This window comes from Sycon ciliatum, unplaced genomic scaffold (genome assembly GCF_964019385.1).
Source record: "Sycon ciliatum unplaced genomic scaffold, ocSycCili1.1 SCAFFOLD_2076, whole genome shotgun sequence".
In the NCBI taxonomy this organism is placed as follows: Eukaryota; Metazoa; Porifera; class Calcarea; order Leucosolenida; family Sycettidae; genus Sycon; species Sycon ciliatum.
Window position 1 is genome coordinate 1 of NW_027044763.1, and position 18,452 is coordinate 18,452.

The 18,452-nt window shown below is 47.6% G+C and overlaps 1 protein-coding gene across 1 annotated transcript; it reads right to left on the reverse strand.

Moving 5' to 3' along the window:
• Window positions 1-66: 66 nt before the first annotated feature.
• LOC135830582 (uncharacterized) lies at window positions 67-17,405 on the reverse strand (the record flags this gene model as incomplete). Its single annotated transcript, XM_065342818.1, has 5 exons — window positions 17,164-17,405; window positions 5,375-5,659; window positions 4,101-4,454; window positions 2,449-2,949; window positions 67-663 (listed from the first exon to the last, which is right to left on the reverse strand). Coding segments are annotated over exons 1-5 (1,822 nt in total), but the record flags the coding sequence as incomplete, so codon positions are not given.
• Window positions 17,406-18,452: the final 1,047 nt, after the last annotated feature.

The following is an 18,452-nucleotide window of genomic DNA, read 5'->3' on the forward strand; positions in this document are numbered from 1 at the left end:
GGCAGACAGACAGACAGAAAGACCGACAGACAGGGAGAAAAGAGAGAGAAAAGCAAAGAGACCTACCTCCACCCTGCTGCGGACTGAGCTGTCGTGACAATGACGGAACACCCATCTCTGTGCTGAATCGTTTAAGCGACATACGGTTGTACTCCGGCTGCTCCGTCACAAACCCTATCTTGCTGTTGCTGTCTCTATGAGTTATCGGACCTGAATCAACAGTTACTGTTGGATGATTCACACTACACATCACATCATAGACAAGTGAACAATCAATCTTGTTTATGTTCTGCAGTGAGTTTGATCTGATGACGGGGGATTTACCCTTTCCCGGTGGCAGCTTGCCATTATTGTTGCTTATTCGATGACTGCTACTGTACCGAGTCAGCGCGGCTTCCGCTGAGCTGCGCCTTGCCAGGGTGTTCTCTGCCTGGCAGTCCGCTTTTTGATAGAGCATCGCGTTGCAGATCATCTCTGAATCGACCAACTCCGTGCTGGACTGTCTGTTTTTGTACTTGACCTTCTCGGTGTCTGGAGACGTTTCTTCCTGAGGTTTCTTCGTTGCCAGGGTGAAGTTCTGAAACAGGCTAGTGGAACTGCCAGAGGTTGAGAGCATCTTCGCCGTGCTGTTGCGATTACCGTTCGGGAATGACACAGGGTCATCTGCATGGAGAGAGAGAGAAACAAAATCAAGGTTGACGTGAGAGTGTGCGTGGCACGGAGCTGGAGGCCGAGTTTTACGCATCCGTAGGAACGCTACCGCCCTCAAAGATCCTTGATCCCTGCCCGAAAGAGAAGCATTCGCATTCGGCCACATTTATTGCCGTCACGATGTCATCATTGCCATCATTGGTTTGGTTGGTTTGGTTTTTATGATTTCAGTTCGTTGCCTCAACAATACAAAGTACAAATATCAAGAGGGACGAACGAAAAGAGAAAGTAAAACAGAGCAGAGAGGAAAATGCAACTGAAAGGAAAGAAAAACGGAGAGAAACGGAGAAGGAATGTGGACTGGGCGGATTCATGAACCATTACTAGAGCAGGGATGAACAGAAGGGGCAAGTCCGTCGATATTCATGTTTAAAAAAATTTCAAGCCTTACTTTATTAACTGGTTTGAGGGAAAGAGACAAACGGGAAAAGTCTGAAGAAAAAATTGACTGTCACCACCAGGACTCGAACCAGGGACCCTCGCTTGTAGCCAGCGATGCTCTAACCACTGAGCTATGGTGTAGTCGTCATCCCAGCAGAGGCCGTTCAACATTTTCTTCAGACTTCGTAACTCACACTTCCTGTGAATCCACACAGGCGGGTGGGACGCAGCCCTCACTTTATTGGTGAAATAAATTTTCAAAAAAGGAGGGGATATACGGATATTGTCAATTGGTCGTCATTTAGAGCGTGCAAAAGTTCTGTAGAAAATGATCTAATGTCCTCACTTCCTTTCGAGTGGGCAGGGAGGGCATTCCACATAAGGTCATAGTGTCATCATGATGATATGATGATGTCATCATGATGATACAATGATGTCATCATGATGACAACACCACAGGTGTGGTGCAATTGATAGCAAGTGAGCACTGAGCACTGCCACTGACCAGTGTTTGCTCAGACTTCCGATGAAAGTGACGGAATGGGAAAGTTTCCAAGGTGATTATTTTGATAATGTGACGTTACAGGCACTTTGCCGGGGGGGTTACTGCCATGGCTGCGGCGGAAACAGCATTCTGGCAGTAAAAAAGGTGCTGAAGCTTGGAGCAGAGGGAACCCCCTTCTAACCGCCACTGTGACAGCTGCACAAGTAACGATAATTTATCGGTAGTACGAATGTATTTCACGGTCTATCGCCATTCACGGTTTGCCGGGTTTCTCGGAAGTCTAAACGCGCTCTAAACTGCGAAAGCGTTCAGGCAAGTTTGAATTCCCAAACATGAATACATACGCTGGAGCCATTATGTGGAATAGATTGCCATCAGCAGCAAAATGTTCAAATAGGTATCTCAAGCCTTGCAGTATATATTATCAGCGACATAGGTTTTCCAATGCTCACTGGATTGATATCTGTTCGTTGCAACCAACCTTCCGTTTTCTTTTCTTTCTCTTTTTTTCCTATCTCTACTTTTCCACAATGTCCTTTAAAATTGTATTCACAGCGGGTCCAATGTTATTAGGCATTATGCCTGTTTTGATTTCCACTATAAATAAAGTATACAACAACAGACAAACACACACACACACACACACACACACACACACACACACACACACACACACACACACACACACACACACACACACACCCGCACGCATGCACGCACGCACGCACACACACACACACACACACACACACACACACACACACTCGGCATGCAGTGTTTCACTACTGCCCATTTTCGGAGGAGATGACAAAACAAGAGAAAATCACACAAAGCAGCACAGGTCTACTGACCTGTAAGGTCGGTGGAGATCGAATTGCGCCGTTTCCATGGCGACGAATTTATATGCGCGTAGATTGCTATGGCGAGCATGACACAACCGGCGACCACACCCATAGCGATCCAGGGAGCGCTGTCGCTGCTTGCGGGGCCGTTGTCACGGGCTGTGTCCGTGCCGAATTCAACGTAAGCGTTGTCTACCAATACAAAACTGCTTTCGTTACGATGTGGCTCACGGGCGTATACTGCGGTGCACTGGTACTGTCCACCGTCGATTTCGGCAGTGCTGGTCAGCGTGAGAGTGATTGTCTGGTTGTACAGCGTAGATGAGGCCGTTGGCGGTGACTGCCGCGTTGATGTCGGCTGCATGTCGTGACCTTGGTGCCTGCTGTGGTGCCGGTGGCTCCAGGTGAGGGAGATGAGAGCTGGGAAACTGCTGACTGAGCAAGCAAGGGTGATGTTCGAGCCGTAGCGGACTGTCAACTTAGCCGGCGAGAGGTGCAACACCGGAGGCACTGGGGGAGGTGAAAAACGAGCAAAAAATGCACACAAATGCACACGTGCACATACGTGCAAACACACATTCACGTGCACACACAAACACATGTGCACACACGCACACACACACACACACACACACACACACACACACACACACACACACACACACACACAGACACACACACACACACACACACACACACATACACACACACCGCATCAAGAGTACAGTATATCTACACAAAAGCTCTCCAGATTCGACAAATCTTCGAGCATGCCCAATGCTCGGGATGAAACAGTAAAACCAAAGGGATGAACACCAAAGCAAGCAAGTAGATATGCTGTGAGGTGCTGTAGAATAGTGACAGGACGAGGAATGTGAGAAATGTTTGGAGATATTATGGTGTGTATGTGTGGAGATCAGCAGCACTGGTGAAATGTGCTGGGAGGAAGGGTGGGAGGAAGGGTGGGGGAGAAGTGGTGAGCTGTGTCTGTGCTTGAATGGGTTAGTGCGATATATCACGTCTCAATCGCCTTCTTCACCACCACGGTCTTACACGGCAATGGACCCATTGCGCAATGACGTAATTTGCACCATAAACACCCCTCACAGCCACCTGGGCATGGTCGTCTGGGGTGTTTAACAGTGCATTCCTGATCCCAGCGTACTCGCAATCATTACTCATAAATTCCATATTTGGCAATGTGCAATGGGTCAATCGTCGTAAATTTCTCTCTAAATATTCGCCCCTGGGACTTCATCAGAAAGCATAGTGTGATATAGAAATAAATAATCTGAAGCTAGAGCGACACGTGTGAGATTCACTTCTGCTACATCGCACTACTGTATTCTCCGGAGTATCTTTTTACTAGCCAACACAGCCCTAATAATAATCAGGGGAAGAGGACAACTGAAGTGATACTGGACAACAAGACAATGGGGAGTAGGGGCAATGTGCTGATGACGTTGGCGAGGCTCATCCCACCGGATGTCTCGTATGCCGCACTTTGAACACTCGAAATTTACCCAAAAAGGTAGGGGGGGGTCCGAGTAACGGCAAGTGAGGACTTGGTTGCACGGTAGGCTACTAGCTGTTTGTGAATTGTAACGAACATTGTGGTTACGTTTCATGGGAATTCCCCCAACACCCGCATCATGACTTACCATTGACTACAATTGGCTGGATTGTGTTGAACAAGAGTGGAGCACTCAGCTGTCGTGCTGGCGTACGATAGCTAGCCATGCAGAGATATCTGTCACGTTCACTGATGCTCACATTGTGCAATGTCAGCGAAGCTGAACGCCGCATAAGGCCTCCAGCGAAAGTGGTGACGGGACCAGTCCCTGCTGATATGAGGCTCGCTGCATCGGCAGCATGCAAGGGGGCTAGGTGTCGTCCTGTATCCCGTTCAATCCAGTAGAGATCATCCACCGCTGGAATACTACTAACTATGCAGTGCACGGTGACATCATTACCTTCATCCACATAACTGACTGGTGTCTCAAATACTGGTAGAGCTGTGGAGGGAAGAGAGAGAGAGAGAGAGAGAGAGAGAGAGACAGAGAGAGCGAGAGAGAGAGAGAGAGAGAGAGTGAGAGAGAGAGAGAGAGAGAGAGAGAGAGAGAGAGAGAGTGAGAGAGAGAGAGAGAGAGCTATGTTAGACATAACAACTTGTGCTGGGATTACACCATTCAACAGCTTGCAAGGCTGATGAACTGACCGCCACTCAGGCACGTTCGCAGAATCGGCGGAAGGGGGGTTACATGTGGTCCCTGGTAGTAAACAGCTACGTCACGTCAACCAACTCTAGCACATCGCGTGTTTCAGCGCATACGCAGTGCATGAAGACGTCAAGTAGTGGTAGATTCTGCGACTTGACGGCTCGTTGACCGCACGGCGCGACGCCCAGCGCAGGGCAGCAAAAGACGAAAACGAAAAAATCGTTCAGTCGGCTGACAAAAAGGGGGTTCGTCCGAACCCTGTATCCCCCTCCCCTCCCCCCGGGTACGCGCCTGCCACTATTTTTAGCCTAGCCTACAACACATGGCTGGTTGGAGTGGCTTTTTCTGGCCAATGAATTCCTTTTTTCGTTTTTTCTCTCTTTTTGTAACATGGGAAATTGTGGGCACAAGAAATGCGATCGAGTTCACCAACTAAACCAGATTTTGAACGGTCAGATGCGCACAATCTAGCACAAAACTGACAGGGAGCACTGAGACATTCCACGGCATGAAAGTCAGCTTGAGCACTGCTCGATAACACTCCATGAAATCCCCAAACTCGGGGTGAAATTGCAAAGTTTTAGTGATCCCAATTATGAACTCGCAACACCACACCACACGGCATGGGTGCACACATACAAGCACACACATAATGCACATATACACCTGATACACAGAAAACTCAGGAACTAAGACGTACAAATCATAAAGCCTACCATGAACATCCAGGGAAAATGTGACATTCACTGATCCTGGAGTATTTTTCAGAGAGATCACGTACACGCCGCTGTCTTGTATCCTCAGGTCAGTAATAGTCAGCGAGAAATTAGTCTTGTCCTGTTGTAGACCAACAGTTGATCTATCGATTGGCGATCCATTATGTGTCCACGCGAAATGCGGCTGTGGATTGGCTATGTGCTTGAGGGTAACATAGAATGTGATGTTTTCGCCCAGTAGTTTTGTACTGTTCAACGTGTACACCGCATCTGGGATCGGAGGAACTGGAGAGAACAGAAACCGAAGAGAATTTGTAGAGAGAGGAAGAGAGAGAACGAGAGAGAGAGAGAGAGAGAGAGAGAGAGAGAGAGAGAGAAAAGAGAAAGAGTGACTAATTGAAAAGAGAGGAGAAGAGACAGGCAGGGAGAAATAAACTGGGTCCTGCAAATCCAGCTCCAGAAGTGAAGGGAATTGTTTGCAGCCCAGACCCAGCACAAAGTGGTCAAAACCGAAAATCCCATACGTTCCATCCATGTTTCCGTCGTGCCATTCCACAAAGTTCACAATTAGCTTTGGGTAACAGCACGGTTGGAAAATGTCCTTCCGCTTCTAAACATGACGTAACAGATCGGGACAACAATATGGACAGACGGACAGACACCCGGACAAGCAGAAAGACACATGGACAGACAAGCAAAATTGTGTACTTTGACATCAGTGATCAATGCGCCATTTCTGCCACCTGTTGTCATGGCAAAACACGCCGTACACAAGGAAGTTCCTTGTCTCTGCAGTGAGCAGCTCCTAGTTTCTGGCGTCACACAGTAACCGCATGCTGCCCCTTATGTTCAGGCCGCCCGTTTCGGGGCCATCAGTTGCCTGATGATCGTAGGAATACGTGAAACCCCGAGTTGCGACACAGCTGCCAATCTCTCTTGTGTAACTGCCTAGCATAAACTCTTGACTCGTGCAAGACGACATTTGTCTGTCAGCTACAGAGTTCATTAATAATAGTGAGGTTCTGCCACACGGTAAAACGTGCCAAAGTACGTATGGAAACCGTGCCGCGGTACGGGATCAAGTTTCATACGGATTTTTTCACACCGTTTTCCGTGTGAAGCGCGCTTCACATGGACTGGACTCTGTGTGAAAAACTGAGCGTACATGCAGAGTACATGTGGCGGGGTTTTCGTCCATGCTACAAGCATGCTATGCACAGCAGAACCGGTGCAACGTACGAAAAATCCGTGTCAAACTTCACTGCAGTTGACACGGAGTTTGGTACGTAGTTCCGTGTAGCAGAACCTCTCTATTACTGAACGGCGCCGCTTGCCTTTTGAAGTACGCTTGGCTCACAGATTGAAGACTCACCTCCCACAAGAGCATGCTGCATTTTCTTTTTCTTTTTTCACAGAACAAATTTCAGATCTTCCCATATGTCTCTGTATTGCATGTCTCCATTAAATCAGTATACTGTTTTTAAGTCTAGAAATTTTCGGCCAATGCATATTTCGTCCTCCCAGGGTATTACAACTCAGACTGAGACAAGGATGTTACCGGAATGTATAATTCTATTGACATACGCAAACAACGAGGAAGTCACTTCAAGGTCTCGGAAGACAGAACAACGACAAAAGGGCAAGGCAGCAGAGGTTGGCCTGCGTGCATGTAGAGTCCTGGTGACGTTTTAGTGACGTCAACACAAGACATGTACATGGATATCACATCCCTCCCACCCTAGATGAAACAAAGGCTAAGTAAACAATAACAAATAACAAATCACCTGGAGAAACAGTAACACAAGACATGGTGATATATAGCTGTAAACACAGAAATAAGATAGCAGATCTAACTGTGAGTAGCTACGATAGAAATGTTACAAGTCCAAACGGACGGGCGCCTGAACAGCTCTAGTTGAGCGATGCGGATGAATAGCAGGAGTCAACCCAGCTGACTGTGACTCTGGAAGCGTGACTGATTCTGGTGCTGGAGGAACTGGCGAGGCAGACACGACTGTTGGTACAGAATCAACTGAAGGCTGTAGTTCGGATGCGTCTGAATCCGGCACACATGGTGTCGACACTGGGTGGTTCAGAGGTTGACCAGATGGAACAACAGCTGGATATGCGGTTGTTGCCTGTTCTGGCGCAGCAACAGGTGGCTCCTCGGCCGGCAATCGTGGGCGGATGTGGTCACTGTGCCGTTTCCACAATCTGACATCGGTAAATGTGGCTGGGCCTACAGTCCGTTTCAAAAAGATTTGCAATCCTGGCGATCGCCCGCGGAGTTTGGCGTCTTACTGTATGAGCACTCGAGCGCTGCCTGGAAAAACTCACTGAAGAAATATTCCGCGCGAAAGCAGGAAAATGACAACTCACTCAACTCACTCACGTTGATACAGTCATGTACGTCTGGTTTACAACAAACGAGTTCTTCCTCGTATCAATAATGGAGTCAGAGAGGACATGTCGAAACGAAAGTGTTGTAAATGTTGACGAGCGGCATGGGTCCCAATTCGTTTTGTGACCAAAATAGTTTCTTTGAGCTGCGATGCAATTTACTCACCGTGTGAAGAAAACGACATCGACACAGACTCATTCCCAAGGCCATGACTTGGCAAAGCTATCCGTGTGATTTCGACGACATTTTGAGAAAAGCAGACGCTTGTGAACACTGATAAAAGACGGCGTTGACTGCAAAATTCAAATAATTGGCCATCTTGAAATACTAAAATAAATCTCAAAAGCTACAGCGCGATGACTTCCATCATAATTCACTCACACCATTGCACGGTGTTGTGGGTGTGTTCACATGGCGTGAGCCAGTCAAGTGTCAGTCAGTTCGGCAGGAAGCGCGAGCTCGAACAACAAGTCGTTTGGTGCAGCCATCTTCTTTGTCTTATACATGTACCAGCTTGATCACCAAAACAATGAAAAAAAAGTTTCACTTGAGGATAGGTTGGGGTTTGAACTCACAACTTCATGGTCAGCAGACAGCATTCATAACCACAAGGCCAAAAAGGAAAGGATAAATCGTGGGTTTTGATAAAAAAAATCGATACTGGCTTCCTGGGCAAATTGTAAACCATGGGAAAAGGCCGGAAACCTGGCCGAAATTCTAACTCCTTAACGGTTGGTCCAATTGTTCCGAAACCTTCACAGAACAATTTGCCGTGTCCTAACAAGCCATTCTATGTACATGTGCTTTGTTGTCCAAATTTCCCTTATCTTCATACTTTTTAAGACCCAAACCTGAATGTAAATCTTTTTGAAACAGACTATAGACACTCTTCAAGAACTCCATCCGTCCATTTAGGCGAGCCAGCAAAGTTGACACAGGACACAGGGTCGCCACAGCAAAAGGACAATGAGTGAGCCGGGCGGCGGTCTACGGCTGCTTGCTGTTGGCTGAAAACCTTCTTAGAAGTGTCCGGAAATGTGAGGTCAAGACGGGACCGAGACTTTAGACCCATCATGAGTTGAAATGGAGATTTACCAGTAGTTGATTGTGGCATAAGGCGATACTGAAACAGGAACCGACAGACGGGATTCCAAATCAGAACCACCAACAGACTTCTTCAGCGCATTCTTGACGGTTTGTACAGCACGCTCAGCTAGACCGTTGCTGGCTGGGTGGTACGGAGATGACCGGGTATGCGTGATACCATTAGCAGAACAGAATCGTTGAAATTCGTAGCTGGTAAATACTGAGCCATTGTCGGAAACAAGTTGAAGTGGCAGTCCGTGCGTTGCAAATGTCTGACGGAGCTTGGCAATACCGTAAAAGCCCGTGTATAGGCCCCGGGCGTATAGAATAGCAGCCTCGATTTCCTGGGCGTGTACAAGGGCACGGGCGTTATTTTGGAACCGGGCGTATACTTTGAATAGGGATAGCAGTAAGTATTGGGTATCAGTACCTGTACATGTACTGGTGTTGCCGGTATACCTGGGCGTGTACATGGGCATGGGCGCTATTTTGAAACAAAAGTGTTGACTTTTTTATTTTTTTACTAAAGGCCATGTGGTGCACGCAATGGGAACAGGCAGCAGCCACACTTGCCCTAACTGGGCGTGTACACGGAGGATGGGCGTAATTTCGAGTGGGCGTATACAGGGGCTTTTACGGTAGTTGAAGCCGAGGTTGCAGACGATACCGGGTGGACTTCAATAAACTTACTGAAACTGTCAACGATAACCGGGAGCATCTTGCCCTCAACTGGACCTGTGTATTCGACATGCAGACGCACCCATGGTTTACCTGGCCATTCCCAGGGATGTAGAGGCTGAAGGGCTGGTGACTTCTGGCTTGACACGGTTGGCAGCTCTTGACCTTGAGCTCTATCTCGTCGTCAATAGATGGCCACCATATGTAGCTGCGTGCGAGGGCTTTCATCCGGGTTATGCCCGGGTGAACTTCATGTAATTCTTCCAGGAGTGTCTCACGGCCTCTTGGTGGAATAATAACACGTGAGCCCAGCAAAAGACAGCCATTTATCACTGAAAGCTCATTACGACGACAGGAATATGCTTGATAATCCACGGGGATGCTGTCCGGCCAACCTTCTTGGACATACTTGAGGACGAGACAATAGTGACAGCACCGGATCTTTGCTCGTCCATTGAGCAATGGTGGTGGATGTGACCGGAGTGTTCTCCAGGACAGACATCGGCAGAACGAAACCGGCTGGTGTTGGGACTTCTGGTACCGATGAGGGTGATGGTAGCCGACTGAGTCCATCAGCATTACCATCGTTGCTGCCCGACTTGAACTGAAGCTGGTAGTCCTAGCTTGCTAGTAGTAGGGCCCAGCATTGGACGCGACCACTGGCCATCGGCAGAATCGGACGATCTTCCGGAAAGAGACCAAGTAGAGGCTTGTGGTCAGTCTGCAGCACAAACGAGCGGCCAAATAAGTACTTAGTCAACTTAAGAAAACGCTCGGCGGCGAACACCATAATCAGGCCTTCTTTCTCAATCTCTGCATATTTCTGTTCCGCTGAGGACAATGTTCTCGATGCAAACACGACTGGATGCTCGCTTTCGTCCGCAGCGATGTGCGAGAGAACGGCACCAATACCATACGGTGACGCATCACAACTGACGACAATTGGCAGCTTCGGGTCGTAATGTAAACGGCATGGTGCTTCTAGTAGCATGGCTTCGCTGTTCTCAAAGCAGACTGCCACAGGATTGCCACACAGAGACACTTTGGGATTTTCTGAATATAAAATACTGTACGCGCGATGTTGAGATCAATTTGTGCGATATCAAATTGTTTGTGATCTACCACATCGAGCAGAATGGGATCCAAACACAAGCTTACCGACGGTTAGGCTGTCGACCTGACTGGACAAATGATCCCAGGCTTCACCAGACGCCAGAAGTCGGACACCATGTCCTTTGCCACGACGTCCATCTCCAAAGAGAACTCCATCTTCGTTGTGAAAAGGCTTGAAATACTCAATATTCAACCGAGATTCGCGGTCTCACCCTTTCTCAGATCGAATCATTTTTTGTTGAAGCAGTTGCAGGGCAGATCCCTGCCACTACTTCAACAGGAGATGGCTCCAAAGCATGCCTCGAACAAGCCATATCGAGGTTGCAAGCCACCCCTCTTAGCAAGAAATTCGAAATTTCAATGGTGGAAGATGTACTATGAAGAGAATTTCAAAAAGAATGTTTCGCGGAGCGATCACTCAAGCTCGTCGTTCAAACTTTGCAGGATGGTTCAGACGTAGATCTACATGCTAGGCATGGAATCACAGAAGATGATAATCATAGCTGACACACAGAGTCACACACACACACAGCAGATTCGTGTGCACAGCTACTAAATTAGTGGACGTCGTCATCTTCATCCCGCTGATCTCAAATGTACTATGACGTGCCATTTTGCCTGACGAATAAATGCATCACCTCTACGCGTTCACGCAGCATGACTGACGCCAAAGAAGGGCATGTTGATTCGTGCATGCATTGGAATCACCATGAAACTATTGACACCCAAAGCCTAGCGGCAGTGCCGGATTTGCCATAACACCACACATAGACTACTGAAAGACGTTCACTTTCTACTCGGTGGTGGCAACTCTATTTCTTTCTTTCTCTTCTCTCTCTCTCTCTCTCTCTCTCTCTCTCTCTCTCTCTCTCTCTCTCTCTCTCTCTCTCTCTCTCTCTCTCTCTCTCTCTCTCTCTCTCTCTCTCTCTCTCTCTCTTTTCTCTCTCTCTTTTTCTCTCCCTCTTTCACTCTTTCTTTCTCTTTCTCTATCTTGCTCTCCCTCACACATACAAAAACATGGACAAACACTCATGCACTCACGCACGCACACACACACCACCACCACCCCCACCACATACATGGCATGTACACACACACACACACACATACACACACACCCACACACACACACACCCACACACACACACCACCACCACCACCACCACCACCACCATCACCACCACCACCACCACCACCACCACCACCACCACCACCACCACCACCACCACCACCACCACCACCAGCACATAAAAGTCATGTACATGTAGGCAGAATAACAATCAAGACACATCAATCTAGTAACATACCGTGGACATCCAAGAAAAACGTAACCGTGTCTGAGCCTTCGGTATTATTCATAACAAATGAATATGTTCCACTATCGGATCCCCTTAATGTAAACCTCGTACATTCGGGATATTTGAAGTGTCCTGCACATTGCATTTGGCTGTCATTGAGAGGTGAGCCATTGTGAATTGAATACAGACGTGGAAGTGGATATGCTCTGTTGGTCACGTGAAGGAAAAACGTGACGTTTTCGCCAAGTTGCTTCGTTATGTTTTGTGTCCAGTAGGCTTGCAACACTGGAGGAGCTGCAGAAGAGAGAGAGAGGTTGCTGATGTTCAAGGCCAGGCCGTCGTCGGACACCCGCAGTTTCCCAGTGCTGGTGTCGATCGGTATGCCCCAATGCAGCCAGGTGATGTTGGGAGGCGGATAGGGGGTGTTGAGCAGCGGCACTCGCAACTGCACAGTCTCCCCGACGGCCCGGTTCTCGAGTACGTCTAATAGCGTAACATTGGGGCCAGCTGAAGACAGACATCGAGACAGCAATAAACCCTCCGTTTCTATTGGTAGGAGATATGAACGCAAAGCACACCTCATGGCTGCCCACTGATATCACTGATAGAGCTGGCGACCTGCTGAGCTACCTACTGGACACTGCAGGATTAAACCAGCACGTGTCTTTTCCGACCTGTATTTCCAGAGGCAACTTGAAGTCCTGCCTCGACGTTGTCCTCTCCAACGTACCAGAAGAAGACCTATCTGTCACATCGAACCCCCCTGTCGGAGCGTCAGATCATGTACTCGTCGGAGGACATGTGTCCCTTGCATGCCCACCACAAGCACCAGCACCCCAGCAAAACATCGAAGCTTGGCGCTGGAACTGGGAGCCTGATCGCGTCGTCGCACTGAAAGAAGCCCTGAGCTCAATGCAGCTTTTGCCACCAGCTGAGGAAATCCCGCAGTTATCAATGACAGACCTCTGGTCGCATTGGCATGACTCGCTTATCAACACAGCATACTTGTACTGTACTAACTTCGCACCACGACGTACACACCAGACATGCCCAGGTCGGCGACCATGGATGGCTCAACAGCTTCTTTGCAGCATTAAACTCAAGCATCAGCTCTACCGTCAATATCTCAGAACTCGCAGCGCCGAGAACTGGCTCATATCCGTTACTCAACGCAATAGGACCACAACACAACTGAGAGAAGCTAAATCCGCCTTCGTATCCACTACTGCGCAAGGCGACGTAACTGGTGTCCCGCAGCGAAACCTCTACAAGTTGATGAAATCACTGCGGTCGTCCCCGAAAAAGGAGCTTTCACCTATTTCAGAAAACGAAACAGTGGCTAGATCAGATGGAGAAAAGGCGGAAGCGTTTAACAATTTTTTCATTTCGGAAAGCCAGAAGTCCGTCTCTGGACCAACTGAAGCCGTGCCAGAGATTGGCGTGTCGTGCATCATCGGAAGCGAACTGAAGGAAATCATCACCACCCAGGAGGAAGTCAGAAAACTCCTTTCCGCTCTTGATTTCCGGAAGTCGGCTGGGTACGGTGGCATCCCGACGAAATTGCTCAAGATCACTGCAGACGAAATGTCCTGCTCCCTCGCAAAACTTTTCAATGTGTCCTTCTCGCGAGGCGAGCAGCCACAGGACTGGCGCGACACCACTACAGGTCGTCCCCCGTTAATACGAGTCCGGTTAGTACATATATCCCGTTAGTACATAAGAAATCTCAAGTCCCGGACGAAACGTGGTCACTTCCACACAAATTTTGTCGGTTAGTACATAATTCGTTAGTACATAAACCCCGTTAGCACATAACATTTCTCCGTACCCGCATGCCACCTACCTCAATAGTACATAATTTGTTGGTCTTTCGGCCTTCCAGTGGAGGCACATCGTGTTCTAGTTTCTACTTGTGGACGCAATTAGCTCAGAAATCAGAGCGCACATCACAAACTGACAAAGCACTGTTTTTTTCCGAGTGACTGTACAGGCGCGGCTGGGCATGTATCATGTAAACTGTAGAATCTTCGCTGACTGTGACCGTTATAACATAATTTTTATGTTATATCGAGGGAATCAAGAATATCTCGCTCCCTAGTCATGGCAGCAAGAAACACTCAGAAAAGTTGAAAAAAGTGAAAAATTCTAGTATAGAAGCAAGTTATGTACACTTTCGTTTAGTACATAAACCCCGTTAATACATAACATTTGTCAAGTCCCAGAGGTTATGTATTAACGAGGGACGACCTGTATTTTGTATTTTGTATTTTATTATACAGTTTCCTCTGAGACAAAAATGCGATAATACTCATAAAAAGGACACACTTCAGGCTCATTACAAACATCTTGAAAGTTTTTGTCTTCACAAGTATACTTTCAAGCCTTCTCATCAGGTGAAATACAGGCAAGAGAAAAGGAACAGGAACAGTGGATTAAATACAGTAAGAAGGTGGTATGAGTATTATTTTATTATATTTAAGGATTTCCCAAAGGCTTTGGGCCTGTCGAGGGGATCTCCTGCAAGAAGAATGAAATGACAACTTTATGTAGAGGGAGCAGTTAATCGAGGATAGGCTAAGGAAATAGATCGAGGCATACAAAATCTGGTAATTAAGGAGTTGGGATACCGTCAGTGTAATGAATATATCGGCGAAAATGCTGATAGAGAGAATGCTTGAATTCGGGGAGGCTGGTTATTTAGGTATGGCAGCCTTGCCCTCTCCAACACCACACAGCAACAGCGGGACACACTGGAGAGAATTCAACGCCGTGCTATACGCATCTGCCTTCGGATTCCCCTCTTTGCACCAGTTCACCACAGTTCCCTCCTCCATCATGCAAAGCTCCCCACCCTTAGCTCACGGCTCCTTGTTAAACAAGTCCTACTAGCATGGGACATCCACCACCAAACTTCCCCACCACACCTGCAACAACCACATCTTGCACCACAACATCAACACCAACAAGACTACCCGAAATAAAACTTGGCCAAACCCTATTAGAAACAGTAACACAACATCGTCACCTCGGCATCATCTTTCAGCACGACCTAAGATGGTCAGCCCACCTTGACTTTGTGCTGAAGAAAGCCGTAAAATCTTTTAATATTCTCTTTAGGCTCAAATCAACTCTACACACTAAATCACTCTCTCTCATTTACAAAACGTATATCCTGCCTATAATTGAATATGCATGCATTGCTGTCACCCCGCTCTCAATCGCAGCCCTTGACCGTCTTGAGCGAATCCAGCGCAAGGCGGCCAGAATCTGCCTCCGTCTCCCCCTTTACACTCCTCTGGATCATTCAACACTGCTCCATCGGCTCAAATGGCCGACAATGTTCTCTCGCCGCAAAGTGAAGCTCACCCTTCTTGCTCACTCCATAAAATACCAATATGCCCCACAACACATACGCTTGCTCAACACCCCCGCTCAAGTTACGGCCCAGTACAGCCTTCGACACGCACGCACTTGGCACCTCCCACCCTCCAGAACCGATCGCTGTAAAGACTCCCCACTGTACAAGTCCCTAGAATACTACAATGCCCTCCCTGCTAGCATTCGTGACGTCTCCTCCCGACCTGCTTTCAAACAAGAACTCTGCTCACTGCTGATTAACTCAATCTGCTCCTGCAGCGCTCACCCTCTCCCATACTTGTAAAGTTCAAAGTGATGTAAATCACTTTCCAACTGTTTAACCCACAATCTCACCTTCTCATCAATTTATCTCTTATTGGCGATGGTGCCATCGTGAGAATAAAGAATTCAAACAATACACCCTTCGACAGACAAGGACCTACTCCATCGGACACGCACAAACAAACAGGCACCGAGATTCCCCCATCAACAGTACCCTCACCCTCTACAACTCACTCCCTATCGACATCACAACCCAACCTCGTAGAAATTCTTTCCGAAACAATGCATCCAGTCTCCTTTTGAGCAGTACCTTTTTCTGCTCCGCGCATCCCCCTGGTTTCTGATATCTCGAACGTGTACTTAACTATCTCGATCACCCCTGCTAACGTTATTGCCCCAGCTTGTTTTTAATGATCCATTGCTTCTTGCCTCCCCGGTTATTTCCCATCTAGCTGTTTCTGGCTAGTGCCAGTTCTATCCCACTTATCAATCATCCTTATTGGCGTCACGCCATCGTGGAATAAAAGAATAATAATAATAATAATAATAATTTGAAACTCGGGTATTGAGCCAATAATAAAAGTAGAAAGGAAAAGGACATATGGAAACGAGTTAAGAGTAACTCTCCACCACTGTAACTAGATACTATATACAGTCAGAAAGTGCAACAACTAGGCACAAAACTGACAGAGTACTGAGACATTCGACGTCCTGACACCTGGCTTCAACACATCTCTGTAGCGCTAACCGACAGCCTTCCAACTTGGAAGGTTCAAGGTTATGGAAAGACCAAAGAGGGGAAGGCAAGCGCAACAAAAACGAGCACAAGCTACAGTCCCAACGGAACAAAGAATGTCGATTGTCACTGGACGATGACGAGACCAGTAAGCTTCGAATTGTAGTTAGACCGCTTTGTCAAATCGCCTACTGGTCTCGTCATCGTCCAGTGACAATCGACATTCTTTGTTCCGTTGGGACTGTAGCTTGTGCTCGTTTTCGTTGCGCTTGCCTTCCCCTCTTTGGTCTTTCCATAACCTTGAACCTTCCAAGTTGGAAGGCTGTCGGTTAGCGCTACGGAGATGTGTTGAAGCTAGGTGTCAGGACGTCGAATGTCTCAGTACTCTGTCAGTTTTGTGCCTAGTTGTTGCACTTTCTGACTGTATATAGTATCTAGTTACAGTGGTGGAGAGTTACTCTTAACTCGTGTCCTTTTCCTTTCTACTACTACTAATAATAATAATAATAAAAATCTCATTTGCACAGACAGACAGTCAATTTCCAGTTTGCACCTTTCCTTCAACCTATTGAATGTTGGATCATCGGGACATTTTATTATCTAGCAAACGTTTCCCACTTCCCGGTACAAAGAACTCGTCCACATTCACAAGTTGTAATATAACCACTTCAGAGCACTGTGCAACACATAGCATAGACCAGGACGGTCACCGGCCGTGTGATTGAAATTTACTCTCCGGCGAAAGTTTCTCACTTCACGGTAAGAACCCGTCCACATACACAAGTTGTAATATAACCACTTTAGAGCATAGTTCACACTGCACACCACACGTACATACCGTATGCCAGGACGGTCACCGTCCGTGTGACTGGTGATGGGAAACACAGCTGCGTTCTGCTGAGATCACCTGGCACGTTACACATAATAGTGCTGAATGCGGTACATGTGTACGTCCCCGCCGCATAGCCCTGGGCCTGCTGATCATCGATCTGTATCGTCTTGACGCCGGACGTCAGTGGTGTGACCGGGAAGGCTCCCGCGTTTAGCCAGCCTAGGCCACTTCCTGGTGACCCTGGTGGGGGCGTGGTTGGAGGCCCTCCAGGCCTTTGCCAGCCTATGGAAAACTGCTCGCCTCGCGCAAAGCATGTCAAGTCGAGAGAAGTCCTCGTCTGATTCTTGGTTACGTTCAAAATCCGCGGTGCCTCTAAAAACAAAGACCAAGAAAAGACGAACTCGATTGGTGAGCCCATGTAATCGTGGATAAAGGGAAGGACAACATTATACGAGTTACATATACTGTATGTGCTCACCAAAGACTTAAGTACTAGTAACCAGATTATAACTATACCGTCAATGAGTGCGACAACAAGACACAAACCTGACAGGGGGTACAACCTGATACCTCGCCCCAACACATCTACACCCTCCCGCAATTTTAGATTTCCAAGTGACTGGATAACAAATGCCTGATTTCAGAAATTGAATGCACAAAGTTATCACACATTTTTGTGGTGTAGCTGCTGGGCTAATGCTGGGCTGATGGTTTTTTGAAACCAGAGGTCTGAACTTTTGAAATAGACTGTAATATACTGTAATAGGGCTAAAGCCTGGTTTGAGCCCTGCCCGTGACCTTCAAATTATTCTGCATCACAGGCTCAATCGAACGTGAGCTGAATGGATTCTAGCTTGAAATACTTGTGACAAAGTGCAAAGGAGGAAACAAGTGCCTTGAAGGCACACAAACACCAAGGTCAGGGGCGCCGGAAGGTATTTTAGTGTGGCCCGGTCAGCCATCTGAAGTACAATTTACTCATGGGGGAGTGGTGGCTGAGCCGAAAATTTTGGAACTATAGACCCCAGATCAGTGTATTTTATTGATTCACGGGGTACCTGGGGCAAAAGTGGTACAGTCAATACCGTAGTGACCGCACCGTGTCCGGCGCCACTGAAGGTCCTAACTCACCTAGGGCTACAGGTCATGGCACCCAGGCTCTGAACTCGTTTGTTGGGCATTGAAAAAGACGTATATAACTGCTTCGGCTGCCATCGCTATGTGCATCTCTGTGCGTTTTTGCCGCCATTTGCACCATGATGGTTTGTGGTTATCTTGTAAAAAATAAAATAAAC